The following is a 16,246-nucleotide window of genomic DNA, read 5'->3' on the forward strand; positions in this document are numbered from 1 at the left end:
TTAAACATTCACCATATTTTGTGATCACACCTCGTATTGTTCCGGTAGGCACAGTGGTGGATTCAAAGTATGCAGCATAATCGCAAAATACAAGGCACATACAATCACTATGGGAAGAAAAGATTTATACACGCGATATTATTAGGAAGCAATATATAGCAGGTCATAGTTAAGAATCAAAAGGCAAGTTCAATGACATTGGAAAAGAGACAAAAAAGAGATCAATTAGGACTCAATGAAAGCTCTGTGGAGGAGGGGCTTGAGAGGGAGAATAATTCCCTCCGTGCTGGAAGCAGGAATCTCAAACTTCAGCGAACCTACAAATCATATAGGAAGCTCCTGGTCTCCATCTGGAAATTCTGATTCCATGTTTTTTATAAACAGCCAAGTGATTCTGTTACAGGTAGTCTGTGTGCCATACTGAGAAATACTGACGACATATCAAGGTCTCTTTTAGCTACAAAATCCATGTTTCCGTCTGCTCTGATGGATGGTGCGTTTTTCAGAGAGGGAAGTAGGAGAACAAGGTTGAGGAAAATAGCGGTTTCTGAAGAGGCAAAACTCTGCTGAATGAATACAGGCAGAGAAGATGTAGGCCTGTTCAAAGCAGATGAGGAGCCCAGCTTGGCAGATGTAAGAAGTAATGGTAGGCAAGGGGGGTCAGTTCACACAGGGCCTTGAAAATAGGATTCAGGGGTGAGCATCTAGCTGTAAGACAGAGGACAAGAGGGAACAACTGATAATTTTAATAGGGAGGCTGTGGGATGAAAATGGCATTAAAGGAGGAAAATCAGACGGTTAACCTAGAAGTTAGTTTATTAAGGATTATGAAATGCATGGCAAACAATTGTCAATTCTCTTACTATAACCTGAGTTTGAAATAGAATCCTGTTTACGAGAGGGCACAGCATCCTTCACCTCTGAATTCATTTAAGGTCACGCACTAGATGGAGTCTCATAGTTCACCCTAGCCTCTGGCTATATGATTACTGCACAAACCTTCAGCTGCCTCTCTGTGTTCAGCCAATAGATGGCAGTGCTTACCCTTCTTTTAGTAGGTGGACTGACAGCTAGCAAGCGGAAAAACTGGGCTGTCTCGGGAAAGTTTAATACACACATGAACACCTCCCCCTAATTCCTATTGTAATTTCCTATGGAGAAGAAAGCAAAGGTGACCCAACAGCAGCCAGGGTGGAAAACAGAGTGGCTACCCTTTTCTTGCAGGAAGATCAGAGGACATTTGTAGAAGATGAGATATCCTAGTCCTGAGTTCCCATGGGTTTCCCTGCTCTGGAGGTGAGAAGCAGCCTGGCACCGAGAGGCCCAGGTTGAGCACTTACGGGGTGAGGGGCAGGCTTCCTCGTCCGAGCCATCTGCACAATCTCCGTACCCGTCACACACCCAGCTGTCCATCACGCAAGCACCACTGCTGCAGCGGTAGTAATTAGGTGGACACGTAGAGGGCCCAGGAGTTGGGGAGGGAAGAATATGTGAATCTGAGGAAAACACCAAGCAAGAACCCAAACTGTTATAAGAAGCTTGAGCTCTGACCAAAATGGGTCCCCAAACAAGTGTGGACGCAGCAGCCCGGTGTCAGGCAAAGTTCCGAAGAGCAGCTCTAAAACTTATTTCTAATGGGGGTCAGAATAGACTACTTTTTCCCCTTCTTGAAGCCTATTCACTTTACCTATTATATCTGATTTGGGCTAATAGGGGCTCCTGCAGGCTGATGGAAGGAATGACTCAGAATGCACTGGATGTAGGGGAGGGATTCCTTCTGAGACTAACCACTGTTCTGCTTAATTCAACCGCAACTGCCCAAAGGCCTGGTTCAGAGATGAGAAAACCAAATATAACAGGTACGTGCATGCATTCCACATTAGTGCTTCTCAGCTGCATCATGGCACACATGTCACCTAGAGATCTTCTTAAAATGCAGATTCTGACTCAGGAGGGAGGCCGGGGGTGGACTCAGAGATCCTGCACTTCTAAGAAGCTCCAAGGTAAGGCAGATGCTACTGGTCTATGGACCACACTTCGAGTAGCCAGGGTCTAGGGTTCTAACTGTGCCCTGCACAATATGGAATGCATATTCCTAGACACAGGAGAAACCAATCACACTGATTTTTCCAAATGGAAGGAGGGTAGAAAAGAACTCAAGAGAGTTCACCCCAAAAAACCCATTGAATAAGCCAGGCCCTGAAGTGTCTTGGTTGTGGGGCAGACCCCAGAACCTCTTACCTCCACAATCCTTCTCATCAGACCAGTCCCCACAGTCATTCTCCCTGTCACATTTCCACCTACTGGGGATGCAGTGGCCATTCTCACACCGGAACTGGAAGTAGCGGGAGCAGTTTGGGGCTTCTGTAGGGTTTTCTGGGGAGATCAAACACAGCATCAGTCTTCTGCCCTTCACCAGTGTAAACATAAAGCTGTACATACACACACACACACACACACACACACAGCCTCCTCAACACCCAGTTCCAGGGTAGCCCGCACATCCCTACCAGAGAAAGATAAGGCAGCTTCTTGGACCCAGTGGGTGACCAAAAATACATCCACAAACTCAACAAAAGCCCCTTTTCCCAAACCCCAACTCATGTTTCTCTGACCTAAAGTTTTACGTATTTTGCGAATGATACCTGAGTTTTTAATTTTGACACTTTACTAAAGGAACGACCTAACTACTGATGATAACGCAAGGTAAGAATCATGCTCTTACCCTGTGGTGTCTATAACTTTTAGGGGAGGGGGGAGACACACTCCAAAACATCTACCACTAATTCCTTACCTACTGTATTCCCCGTACAGAATGTGAACTTCCTGACTGGGGAAAGGAAAGGAAATGGAATAAACAGGCCCTAACATCTGCTGTGTAGGGATCAGGTTACCACTGCACAACTCAACTCCTTACATGGAAATCAAGAATTGGCAGGGAATACTGCTGAAGGAGAAGGCAAAGCCAGCGTTCGCGTGTGCCGGTGAGGGTACCCTCCTTAACAGCAGGGCAATGTAACTCCCAGTAGGGATGACAAGATGTGGTTCTGAGGTCTTACCGCAGCTGGCTTCGTCGGAGTAGTCGCCACAGTCATCCATGCCGTCGCACTTCCAAACCAGGCTGATGCACACTCCATTCTGACACTGGAAACTGAACTCATCACACACCCTGTGGAACTCGGGGTCTTGGGCTAGAGGAGGAACAAACATCCATGAAATCCAGATTAATTCCATACTGAGGACTTCAAGGTAGTAATGCTCCTTGGGAAGAAGAGGAAAGAGAAAAAGTCCTCCCCCAGGAGACTGCCTCGCTGATGGAGTCTTTGAAAGCAAAAGTTAGTTGAAGGCCCAACTCCCAGTACCTAAAAATGTGACTGCATTTGGATATAGTGTCTTTAAATAAGAGATAAGTTAATATGAAGTCATTAGGTTGAGAGCTAACCCAATACGACTGATGTCCTTACAAGAAAAAGAAATTAGGACACAGACAGGCATGGGGAAGACCAAGTGAAGACACAGGAAAAAGATGGTCATCTGCAAGGCAAAGAGGCATGCCTCAGGAGAAACCAACCTTGCCAACACCTAGACCTCTGACATCTAGCTTCCAGAACTGTGAGGAAATACATTTCTGTTGTTTAAGCCTCCAGTCTGTGGCCCTTTGTTATGGCGGCCTGAGCAAACTGATACAAGTACCTACTACATGCAGGGTAGTTTTAGGAGTGGGGCTACAGCAGTGAACAAGACAAAGGCCCTGCTCTTGTGACACGCATATTCCAGAAGGGGGAGATGGGCAGGAAAATTAAGACACGGTGTGCAAAGTGGTGATAAGTGCTGTGAAGACCATTGGAGCATGGCACAGGGTCTGCAGAGTGAGTGATGGGGGCAAGAAAGGCCCACTGGAAAAGGTGACACTTGAGCCAAGATCTTGGCCATTCTTTACCTTCCCTTTATACGTATAGCAGCAACTAACAAGCACTACTTCTGAAGCAACAAACGTAATCCTTCCTCATAAAAGACAAGACTGGAAACACAATCAAGGCCTGTAACCTGGATGGAAGTGCATCCCCAGGGTGGCCCATCTCCTTGTGGTGTCTTCCATGACTGCAAGTTACCTCCCCCACCTGCCCCACTCACAGCATCCCGCAAACGCTGCATCTTCATCAGAGCCGTCGCGGCACTGGATGATCCCGTCACAAACCATGGAGTGAAACAGGCACTGCTGGCGGTTCTTACACACAAAGTCCATGAAGCGTGTGCAGAGGGGCTCTGAAAGGGGTTCCAGTGAGGAGAACAGGCTGTGAGCACTGGGCGCACGCACCCATTTACTGAGCACTTGTTTTGTGCCAAGCCCTGACCTAAAGCACTTGACATAAAAGGACATCATTAAACTGTCAAAACAATGTTATGAGAGATTTTATTGTCCTGTTTTCAAAATGAGAAAACAGGGATAGGAGCATTACGTGTTTTGCCAAGAGCATACAGCTGATGAGAGTGGAACCAAAACTGAAATCCAAAGCTGTCTGACGTCAAGACCCATGATCCTAACCATTATTAATATAATATTAACGCTCATAGTAACGCACACTTCTATGAAGGACAGTGTTGTGGACTAATTTGTCCAGTATTGTGGAGTGATTCAACCAATTCACTGGTTGAAGCTGTAATCCCCAACATGACTGTATTTGAAGATAGGGCCTTTAAAGAGGTAATTAAGGTTAAATGAGATAAATACACTCAACAGGGCTAAATGAAGGTTGAATGAAGCAGGATGGAGCTCTCTGACCCAAGAGGATGCGTGCTCTTACAAGAAGAGACACCAGAGATGCAAGCAGAGAAAAGGCCAGGTGAGGACACAGTGAGAAGATGGATTTGGACTCGAACTGCAACATCAGCTTGTCTGGGTCTCCAGCCTACCAGCCCACCCTGCAGATTTTGGACTTGCCAGCTTTCATAATCACATGAGCCAATTCCTTAAAATAAATGTCTCTATATATACATGCACATCCCATTGGTTCTGTTTCTCTGGAAATTTGAATATGTGCACAAAAATATTCTGAGTGGACATACAATCATGGTTTCCTATGCGGACAAGGTGGGCATTGGGCATACAGGTAGAAAAATGTTTCCTTTTTATATTTTCACCTTTTTATACTTTTTCCATTTTGAACCATGTGCATGTGTTACCTACTCAAAAAATTAAGTATATATTTAATACAACTTTAATACAACTAGAGAGCAATTCTCAAGGCTTTGCAGGTCACACAGTCTCTCTTATAACTATTCAACTCTGCCACTGGAGCATGAAAGCAGCTAGAGATAGTAGGTAAGCAAATGGTAGTGACTATGCTCAAATAAAATGTCATTAATAGAACAGGTTATGGGCTAGATTTCTCCCACAGGCCGGTTTGCCAACCCCTGCACTACTTCATCAGTTCTCAAACTGGACTACAGGTTAGACTCACCTGGAGCACTCCTTAGAACTCCCAATGCCCAAGCCACACTCTAGACTAATTAACTCAGAATCTCGGAGTAGGAGAATGAGGGGTGGGGTGAGACCTGGACACGAGTAGCCTTTAAAGCTCCCAGGTAGCTCCAATGGATACATACTCATGGATGAGCACCCCTGATCCAAGCCGTCCTTCCATCTCCCTGCCCCTCCTTCACCCAAACCAAAGCTCCCTGCCATGATGAGTCTCGGTCAAGCACTCAGGGTCAACAAGGTTAACTACAAGCTAACTACACGCAGGTACAGAAGAAATGAAAGCCTGAGTCCAGTATATGCTCTTCACTCACAACCCCCACTTGCTTCCCTGGGGTAGAAAGAGGACTCACCGCAGTGCTGCTCATCCGAGCCATCCGAGCAATCCTGCAGACCATCGCAGTGTTTGCTGGACGGGATGCAGGTGCCATTTGGGCAGCGGAATCCATTACACTTCTTCTCTGAAATGCAATTCAGTAACAGAAAAGAATGGCCAAGAGGAAACAGGCAGGCACTTACAGACATAGGTGGGGGGGAATAAATTCAAACCACCCCTAAGGAGGGCAATTTGGCAATAGCTATCACAATTACAAGTGTATGTATGTATATGTGTGTACACACACACACACACACACACACACACAGAGTGACCCAGCAATGCCACTTGGAGAAATGTAATCTACCTACACAAGTGAAAAAGAACCTAACTGCCAGGTTATTCACTGCAACACTGTTTGTAATAGCCTGAAAACCACCTCCATGTCCATCAAGAGGGGACCTTGTAATAAATTATTAGGTTGGAGTGAAAGTAATTGCGGTTTAAAAGGTTAAAAATAATTGCAAAAACCACAATTACTTTTGCACCAACCTAATATTACACACTGGAACACTGGATTGTTACAGAGAGACTGAAGAAGCACTCTGTAAAAATATGTCCTAGGTATAGTTATACAGTTAGGTGAAAAACAATACACAAAACAATGTGCATAGATACTACTTGTGTAAAATCAGACAATACACAGTATATTTAAATTTGAATATGTGCACAAAAATATTCTGAGTGGACATACAATCATGGTTTCCTATGCGGACAAAGTGGGCATTAGGCATACGGGTAGAAAAATGTTTAGTTTTTATACTTTCACCTTTTTATACTTTTTCCATTTTGAACCATGTGAATGTGTTACCTACTCAAAAACTTAAGTATATATATTTTTTTAAGAAAAGGAAAAGAAAAGCTTCAGTGAATGGAAAAAAGAAAAACATGAATCCTGACTATAAACTCTGGTTTTGAAAGCTCTCCCAAATCACTCACCATCTTAATTCTTCAGGAATTCTAAGCCATTTTGGAGAAAGTTTGCCCCAGAAATGTTAAGAACCTTAGGTTTCTCACTTTAGCATAGAATATTTAGGTCACCCTTTCTCCTAAACAGAGAGCTACTGCCAGACATTAAGCTTAACAATCAGTTCTAGCAGGTCAGTTATGGCCACTGATAACCCAACTCTTAGTAAAATAGTTCCAGGAGGAGCAGTTGTAAGGCAAGAAAACGTGTTTTAATCCTGTGGAAAGTCATTCCGAGGAAATTATTTAAAGGACATCAAACAGAAACAATAAATGAGTACCACAAGTTGGGAAAATATTTAACGTTATTAAGTATAAAAAGTTTTTTAAAAGTATAAAATCAAAATTACACGAGACAAGTCCCACTCATTAAATTAGTGAAAATAAAACAGATAAAATGGTATACCAAGAGAGACTTGGATAAACATACAATATATTACTGCTGAAGATACTTTTTTAGTATAATCACTTGCAAACACTTGACGAGAACCATTAAAATCAACCAGAACCTTTGACCCTGCAATTCCATATTGAAGAACATATCCCGGGAAGTACCCATAGAGTCCCATCTGCAGATTGAACCAACCTCAGATCAAAAACCACAGGTGGTTCAATCTGAGGATGCGGAACCACATACATGGAGGGCCAAACCAAGGCACTTGAGCATTGGCAGATTTTGGTACCCAAAGAGGTTCCTGGAACCAATCCCCAGCGGACACCAAGGGACAACTGTATCTCAAAGGGAAAATAAGCCTTTGTTTCCAAGGACATGAATTGTTTCACTATGCATAACGGTGTAAAACTAAAAACACTCGAATGCCCAACCAGGGTGCAACTAAGTAAACTAAGTTATAGTAATATGAAGTGAATATGCATCTGCCATAAAAATGCTAACTACAGAAAAATACAAAAATATGGAAACATCTTTGTTTAATATTGTGACATGAAAAGAGTGTAATATATAACAACATGTAGATAATGACTACAATTCCATGAAAATTTGGAACGTATGGTATAAAACAGAAAATATATATACATTAGTCTCTGCCCCTGGTTACTGGCGTAGAGCTTCTAAAAACCCTTGTAATTTCCTGGGTGATAGGATTCTCTTTTGTTCTAATGAGGTGACATTTGGTGGACTGCTGGATTGCTTTAGGATGGGGGCTGGTCACCAGAAAAACCATGCCATGATTAGAGGCTTAGAACTTTCCACCCGCCATCTTCCTGGAAGGAGAGAGGGTTGGAGACTGAGTTAATGATCAATCACGACTATGTGACGAAGCCTCCGTAAAAATCTCAGACGTACGGGGCACAAGGAGCTTCCAGGTTGCTGAACATGAGGAGGTGCTGGGAGGGTGGTGCCTGGAGGAGGCATGGAAGCCCCACACTCTTTTCCCATCCTTGCCCTATGCATCTCTTCCATCTGGATGTTCATCTCTATCCTTTGTCATATCCTTTTATAATTAACCAGGAAATCTATGTGTTTCACTGAGCCATTCTAACAAATTATCAAACTCAAGGAGGAGGTTGTGGGAATTCCTATTTAGAGCTGGTCAATCAGAAGTACAGGTGGACTTGGGACTTAGGATTAGCATCTGAAGTGGGGATGGCGGAACGCTTACAGGACCGAGCCCCTAACCTGTGGGATCTGATGCTACAGTGTCAGGATTGAGTTAAATTGTGGGACATTCAGCAAGAGTTGGGGAATTGTCTGGTATGGAAAACACAGTTAGTGGCCAAGATGTGTCAGAAGTATTCTGAGTATTGAGAGTGGAGGAGAAACACAGGGAGTTTTTCCTACAGACATATGGGAAAGGGATAAGGATAGGGAATCTTAAAAATATTTGATGTAAAAAAGAATTTTTATGTATTGTATTTTTGTGGCAGCTATTTCGTGGTTAATTTCTTAGTAAAGGTGACTATCTCAGAATTCTTTTGTAAATCAATTAAAGTTCTACCTTTGGATGGTTAGCCATTTTCCCTAAGGACCATAACAGAGAACTCTTAGTCATAAAGTATGCTATTTATACAGGCACTGTTGTTGGCTAGTTTCTGGCAGAACACTGGTAATGTGACTGTATTTAGCACTCTGGGTGGGTTAGAGGGTTTCCATTTCTTTTCTTCAAAGCTGTTATGGAAAAGCAGTGAGGCAAACTGCTTGATTGAGAATTAAGACTGCGTAACACACTCCTGTATATCCTGTAGCATTGCCTTATACATAGAAAGTGCACGGGCATGTTTAGTTGTCAGAGTGGGTACACGGGCACAGCAGAACAGTATTTCATTTCCTGGCCCATCTGTTGCCTCTTCCTGAACAGCAGACACTGGTAAAACTCCGGGTGAGGGCCAAAGTATTTGTACTTACCACAGTTGGTCGGATCCTCATCAGAACCATCTTGGCAATCCATGTCACCGTCACATGCCCACCTCTGGGGGATGCAGTGCCCATTGTGACACTGGAAGTTGGAGGCCTCACAGGTGTGATAGATGGCTGCCAGCAAAAGAGAAGAGAGAAACTGTCAATGCTCCCCTCATTTCTGCTCCCCCCATAAACATCAAGGGGATGCCTGAAAAGAAGGACTGTGCTAGGTAATAAAGTAGAAACTGGAGCATCTGAGTGTCTCCTAGGTGAGGATAGAGGCACCTGGGCTGCCCTTAAGCTGGAGTGCAGCCTCCTGAGTGGGCAATGACTTGAGTCAATGGGTTTATAAATGTTACACAAGCACAGATGTACGTGTTGAAAAGTCATTCACTTTTCACAACAAAGCTAAGAATTATTCCCCTTCTGCAGATGAAAAACAGGCTCAGAGAGATGAAATAACTTGCCCACATTCACAAAGATAATTAAGTAAGAGCACCAAGACTGTCTAAGTCCAAAGCCTGTGCTGCTTCTACTCTTCCCTGCTACTTTATCTTCTCACATAAATCTTCTCTCTCCTCTAGATTCTGCAAGATAAGGAGAGATGGATGGGATGTGCTCAGGAGACGGGGTTCTAGACCTAGTCCAGACACTGTTTGGGGGCCTCAATTGCATCAACTATATTGATACCTAAGGACCCTTATAAGCTCTGAAAGGCCATGATTTTATAACTCTAAATAAACTACCCAATTTCAAAAGTGGAAACCTCAGGTCCAAAGAGCATAAAAGGGTTATCCAAAAATCACAAAGAAAGCAGGCCCCAGAATCTAGAATTGTCTAAATTTCTGGAGAGTTGAGAGCAACATCTACCAGGCAACAACACATGTCATCCACTACAATCATTAAAAGAAACAAGAGGCAAGTAAAACAGAAAGTCATTGTTATAAATGGACAGCCTCATTTGCATACATGGGCTGAGGCCACCTGGAAGTCATTTAGAAACATCTCAAAACCTTGGTCAAAGACTAAATTCAAATGTATAACATCTGCCTCAAACCTAACCAATAGTACTAATAGCTTTTCCATCAGATTTCCCCTTCCTCTTCTGAAACAGAAGGCTGTTTGTGTCTATTCATTGCTGTATGAAAGCCAGGACTGGCCTTGTTTACAACCAGCATAAAATAATATAACCAAGATAGTTGGGTTCTCTGTTAGTTTAACTGTGTGGACTGGATGTCTTCACAACAGAAGGAGGCAAAACAAACAAAAGTGGGTTGTGGAACACAAACTATAGTTATTTATTCTGTCGAGATTGTTGGTAATAAATTACTCAAGGGTTGGGAAAAATGGCTTCCAACGCCCTCTAGAATTTCTACTGAATCTGAGGCTATTTTTTGCACGAGTCTGAAATGAAAAGAACCTGATTTTTCAAGCCACTTAAACAAGTCGTGGTCTATTAATTACTGTCTTCATATCTTTCTAAAGACAAGGCTATCTGGTAGCTTGTAAACAAGTCTACAGAAAGTCTCAATATTTCACAACTTTTAGCATTCAGAATCCATTAAACCTCTTTTTTAAATACACTTATCTCTGGTAAGAGGAATAGGTGTATCATGCATGTTACATGAGCTTTTGCCCAGTAACAGTCATCACCTGGAATATTTTTGATCTATTGGTTTTACAAGTCTGGACAGCCCTTTAAAAAATTCCTTACCAAAGCCTTGCTCACTTTCATAAAATATACAGTTGCCTAAACTCATTGCCATACTGATCTACTTGTTATTATTCAGCCTATGCATTTCCCTTTTAATTGAAAATAATTTTAGAGTTTCTAAATGGCCAGCACTGACCTTGCAGTTTCTCATGGAGTTCAAACAATGGAGTTTCCCAATGATAATTCTGGGAGGCATGTCTGAGATCTCCAGATTCTGCCACAGAAGCTGAGCTCAGAAAGACTGATCAGTTTGCACTGATTCAAGTGGCCAGGTACGACTGGAATGCCCAACACATTCTCTTGTTCTGAGTTTTTCTGTCGTCCGAGTAACTTGCTAGCTCTCTGACACCAAGTGGTAAACAATACATGTTCAATTAGGGTTCGTTTGGTTGTTGTTTTAATTATAAGGATGGGCGAGATTGAGTTTAACACAGACTAAAGCATTTGGGGAAGAAAAGAAGATTCCTTTGCATGGCAAGATTCACTGGGACTGTGAGAATGGAAGGGCTAATGGGGTAAATAATCATGAAATTAGAATATCAGGGCTTCTAACAGAGGACATTATCCCACAACTTACTCTCTGATTTGGACAGATCCTTTATGACACCTGATCAAAAACATTAACCAAATAAAAGTGGAGCAGAACAGATGAATTAATTACTATGATGAGCAAAGTACTGCCTCATTTTTACAAAGCCCTATCATACTGTTAGAAGTGAATGCGGGAAAAGAAATGCTAATATTAACACAACTTGAATGATTAATGACATAAAAAATTACATAAAGTCTAAAGAAGGACACTGAAAAATAAAAGGCAGATTTGAAAAAGAATCAAATAAAATTCTACAAATAAAACAAAAAGTCATGAAAATAAAAATAGCTCAGTGGATGTGTGAAACAGCAGATTAGATTCAACTGAAAAAAGAATTGTTGAACTGGAAGAGAAATCTGAGGAAGTAACTCAAATTCTAGCACAGAGTCATAAAGAGACAGCAAATATAAAAAAAGGAGGCAGGAACAAGAGAATGAGATCGTCCAACAAATGGTTGCTGGTAACTTCTGAAGACAAAACCAGAGAAAACAAATAGACACAGCTGAAAAAACAGTGGCTGTAATTTCCCAGAATTGATGAAAAACATAAATCCTAAGATTTTAGAAAGAAAACAAGTCTCAAGCAGGTTAAATAAAAATAATTCTATACCTAGGTAGATGAAGCTGCATAACAACACGCCCCCCACACACACATATACACACAAAAACTAAAAATTGGAGAGAAAAGAATGTGCGATTGTTCAAAAGATAATCAAACACAAGAATTCAAACCAACAAAAAAGATGTCAGAAGGAAATAGAATAATTCCATCAAAATACTTATGGAGAATTACTACAAACCTAGAAATCCAGATACAGCTGTACTAAAGACAAGTTTATATAAACAAAATCTTGAAAGAGTTTACCACTCACAGTCTCCTACCGCAAGAAATATTGAAGGATGTACATGGAAAGGAAGCATTAGATACAAGAAGCAAAAGTAACTGGAGAACAGGGAGGTACCTATAGATAAGTTTGGTTACTAAAAAATAATAACAATGACTAATTTCAGGACTTTCAAATTATAAAACTGAAATATTAAGTATTTAGTGTTTTAAAATACTAAGTATTTAATAAGTATGCTAGTATTGGAACTTTGTGCAGAGATTACAATCAAAGCATTCTGAAGTCCTTGCAGGTTTAGGAGAGAGAAAAGATATTAGGAATACATATACCATGTCTAAGGGTAACAGCTAAAAGAACAGAAATCAAACATTTAAGTTCAAAATCAATGCAGAGTGGTGGGAAGAAAGGAACACACACACACACACAAAAGCAAACCCTCAATCCCATGTAAAGCAAAAGAAGAGGAGGAGGAGAGCAAACAAAATGCACAGCACAGACCATGCATACAAGCTGAGGCCAACAGGAAGTCAGCTGGGCTCAACCTATTTTCTTTGGCTTTTAATGTGACTTCATTTATTAGGTCAAGAAAGGAAGTGACACGCCACACATCTTAACGAGCTTACATCTGACCTCCGACTATTTTGAGATGATGGAGAAGAAGAATCACTGCTGTTTTGTACACCTGAAACTATAAAACAAAAAGTTTGGAAGAACAGCCACTGGAACAAGTCTGCGGTTGAGTTACAAGCACTCTACTTTTTCTCAAATTAGCCAGAGAAAACCAGAGATAAAACCAGGAGTGTATGACAAGCCCAACCATAGAAATGAAGTTGTTAATTCATTCTGGAAGATGGCACATGCAGCTGAAACACAAGTTTCACTAATGTGGTTGTGCTAACAAGATGTTCAATCATCCTGCAACTTACAAACTGAAATGCCCAAGTGCACCCGTCTAATTTATTAACCAATTATCCACCCAAACGCCGAGCTTCCAAACAGCATTCATGTGCTTCCTGGGATGACACCAATCATTTCATGGACCTTGGATTTCCCTCCTTCTTCAGGCTTGTATATGGAGAGAAGTTTTTTCCTGCGGTCCTTCCAAAAGCAGAGATGCAGACACTGAGACTGCACCAGAAAGGATACGGGGGAAGTTTATAAAGAAGGATATCTGGTAACATCACAGATCATCCTGTGTGATGTATATGGCATTTGAGAAGATCCATTTACTCCTCAAGGCCACCAAAGTCATGTCTAAACTAGAATGGAGAGAAGCAGTTGTATCAAATCACCCAGTCCACCACACATGTACTCTCAATATGTACTCTACCAGGTGTTGGGCACTGGGAGAACACAAAGGGGTAAAAGACAGGTGCCCTTCAGGAATCATATCTAAGCCAAAGCGTAACAGTTATTTATGTTCGACTTTCGGCATATGATAACAGATATTCTTTGTATTTGCTTTTATAAATAAGTAGGCATGCTTCTGAGCTCCAGATGCTGGGCAGTATAAAAACTGTTGGGGTACTGGGGTGGGCAAAGAAGATTAAGACAAGGGATTTAAAAGTCACTCCACTATTTCACAGGAATAACAATCCATACCAGATGAATGAGACATTGATTCATTAATGATGAATTGTAGGACAAAGCCTGAATTATCAGTGTCAGAACAGATCTGCCCTCACCATAATGGTTAAACAAACATCTTTATCTCCATCACAAGGGATTTGAGTTGAACCGAATGACAATTTCTAGTGGAGGTTGCAGACAAAATTTACTCATCAGGCAGTGATTTTGTTTTTTTTATTCCTCAACAACTTCCCCAACTCCCTGCTACCCCCCACTCCACTATAATGTATATGGCATGCATGCATTCATTCTTTCATTCAATCAGTCATAAAAAACAGTGTAACAAACATGAGTGAACTTTTTACCCAATGGAAGAATTAGAACATTATTTCTACCTTACACTGTCTAGCCTTCCTCTAATATTCTCATGTTTTTTTCAACTTTATTTTTAATGAAATCTTACCTCAAACAGGTACAAGCACAGGTTAAGTTTTCACTGTTTGGGGAACCCCCTGATGCTCCATTCGAAAACATGAAGTAGTTCAGTGACACTCAACGTATGGCCCCGAGACCGGGGGCCAGTCTGTAAATTGTTTGTTATTGGTCCTGAAAAAATAAGAAGCTTGAGCCAGAATGTAAATCAACTATATATCACTCGGGACACTGTTTAGTTCAGTTAACATTTTTTCATAGCAAGACTCTCTCATTGAAGGAAGCAGGGTGTTGATTTCCACTTTGGCACAAGTTTATCATAGACCAACTCTTTGAGAAGCACTGAACTAGTTGATTTCTAAGGTCCATTTCTTAGAGCCTGGATTCTATGATCACAGAGGGCTGCAAGGCTACGCAGCACATGAACAGGCGAAAGCTGCAGAGGGAACCAGAAAGTACTGACCAGTACAGTCGGCTTCATCAGACCAGTCCCGGCAGTCGTTGTCCCCGTCACACACCCAGGACGAGCGGATGCATACACCAGAGCTGCAATTGTACTCGTCACTCCGGCACTGGTGCATTTCTGTAGGCGAGACCACAGAGGTGTGAGGGGAAAAGTGCCCTCAGAATGCTGTCTCTGCTGTCAAAGCTCCTAAGAGTTAGAAATGCACTATTATCCCCATTATCACTGATAATCCAGAGATAGTATGGATGAAGAGACTTTAACCAGGGATGTAAGATCATTAACGACGGTTTCCAGCTGTGTGCTGAGACACTGACACCTCACACTTTTGCCACTGGATGCCTCTAGGCAAGAGAAGACTCATCCATTGATCTCAGTGTACTTTGCAAATATCATTTTCTCCACTTGCTATCATGGGAAGAAGGTTGGGAAGCAACCTCTAGTTGCCAAGAAAGTAGAATTTTCAAGAAACAGAAGACTTCTAGAGAAAGAACCTGTGGTTTCAGACAAAAAGTAGTGAAAACTCTTGAGTGTGGTGATCAGTATGAGATGCTCTGCTCAGGCAAAGTGGGATCGTGCTGAACTTCTAAAAAAGGAAACACAAACTAGGGACTTCCTGTAAGTGAGACTCCAGGGATGGTGGCTGGTGGACTGTCTCTAAAAGGGTGGGGGCCTGAGGCAAATGAACCAGCACAACCTGAGCAAGACTTGAAAGGAGGCTACACTGGCAACACCTTTTGTAGGCCCTGAGGATAGCATTAAAGAAGCTTCAGATGTAATTTTAAAGATTCTACAAAATAGTAGTAGCTAAGTTTGGGGCTCAGGTCGGCTGTCTCAGTTGCCTCACTGAAGAGACAGGTTGATGGTGAAGCTGGTGAATAGTTGATGGTGGATCAGCTATTTATGAGTCTGGAGACTTATGGAGAGGACCTGGCTCTGAAGAAAGGACTGAGACCTTGGGGTGGATTCAAGTCACACTAACATGAATGGACCATGAACGGAAAATCTGAGGTCGCTGGAACTGTTGAATGATCAAATGTCTGCCCACTGAGTCAGTAAGATGACACCAGAAACATGTAATCACGCGCGGTTCCTCTGCTAGACCGACACTAGCCATGCACTTTAATGCCCTCAGAGTGCTGGGAAGGAAATGGGAGGACTGAAAGGAAAACAGTTCTGAATCCCAAAGACTGCTTTCTGGAACTCATTTTTATAAAGTTGAAGGAAAATTATGTAACCCCCATAAAATTCCTCTTAGGGCCGGCTAGGGGGATTCCCCCCTGCCCTCCTTATTTCAATCCCCATGAGTCAAACTATCTGTTCATGAGAAAGCAGGACCTGTCCATAAGTATATGCTCAGCTTCCCTGGACCTGCCCCCATAGATAGGCAAGGAGGCCAGTGGGGCCATACCAACTTAACACAATGTCTGGCCAGCACCTAGCCTCCAGCCT

The 16,246-nt window shown here is 42.2% G+C and overlaps 1 protein-coding gene across 4 annotated transcripts in view; it reads right to left on the reverse strand.

Annotated features, from left to right (window-relative positions):
- Positions 1–16,246, reverse strand: part of SORL1 (sortilin related receptor 1) — a 168,385-nt gene that overhangs the window by 42,294 nt on the left and 109,845 nt on the right. For all 4 annotated transcript variants that reach the window (XM_033097156.1, XM_033097157.1, XM_033097155.1 and 1 more), the window contains 7 exons: positions 14,795–14,914; positions 9,187–9,312; positions 5,833–5,940; positions 4,135–4,266; positions 3,060–3,191; positions 2,242–2,376; positions 1,341–1,496 (listed from right to left, as the gene is read on the reverse strand). In XM_033097156.1, the coding sequence (XP_032953047.1) occupies positions 1,341–1,496; positions 2,242–2,376; positions 3,060–3,191; positions 4,135–4,266; positions 5,833–5,940; positions 9,187–9,312; positions 14,795–14,914 (909 nt within the window). The remainder of the gene's footprint in view (positions 1–1,340; positions 1,497–2,241; positions 2,377–3,059; positions 3,192–4,134; positions 4,267–5,832; positions 5,941–9,186; positions 9,313–14,794; positions 14,915–16,246) is intronic.

This window comes from Rhinolophus ferrumequinum, chromosome 25 (genome assembly GCF_004115265.2).
Source record: "Rhinolophus ferrumequinum isolate MPI-CBG mRhiFer1 chromosome 25, mRhiFer1_v1.p, whole genome shotgun sequence".
Classification (NCBI taxonomy): Eukaryota; Metazoa; Chordata; class Mammalia; order Chiroptera; family Rhinolophidae; genus Rhinolophus; species Rhinolophus ferrumequinum.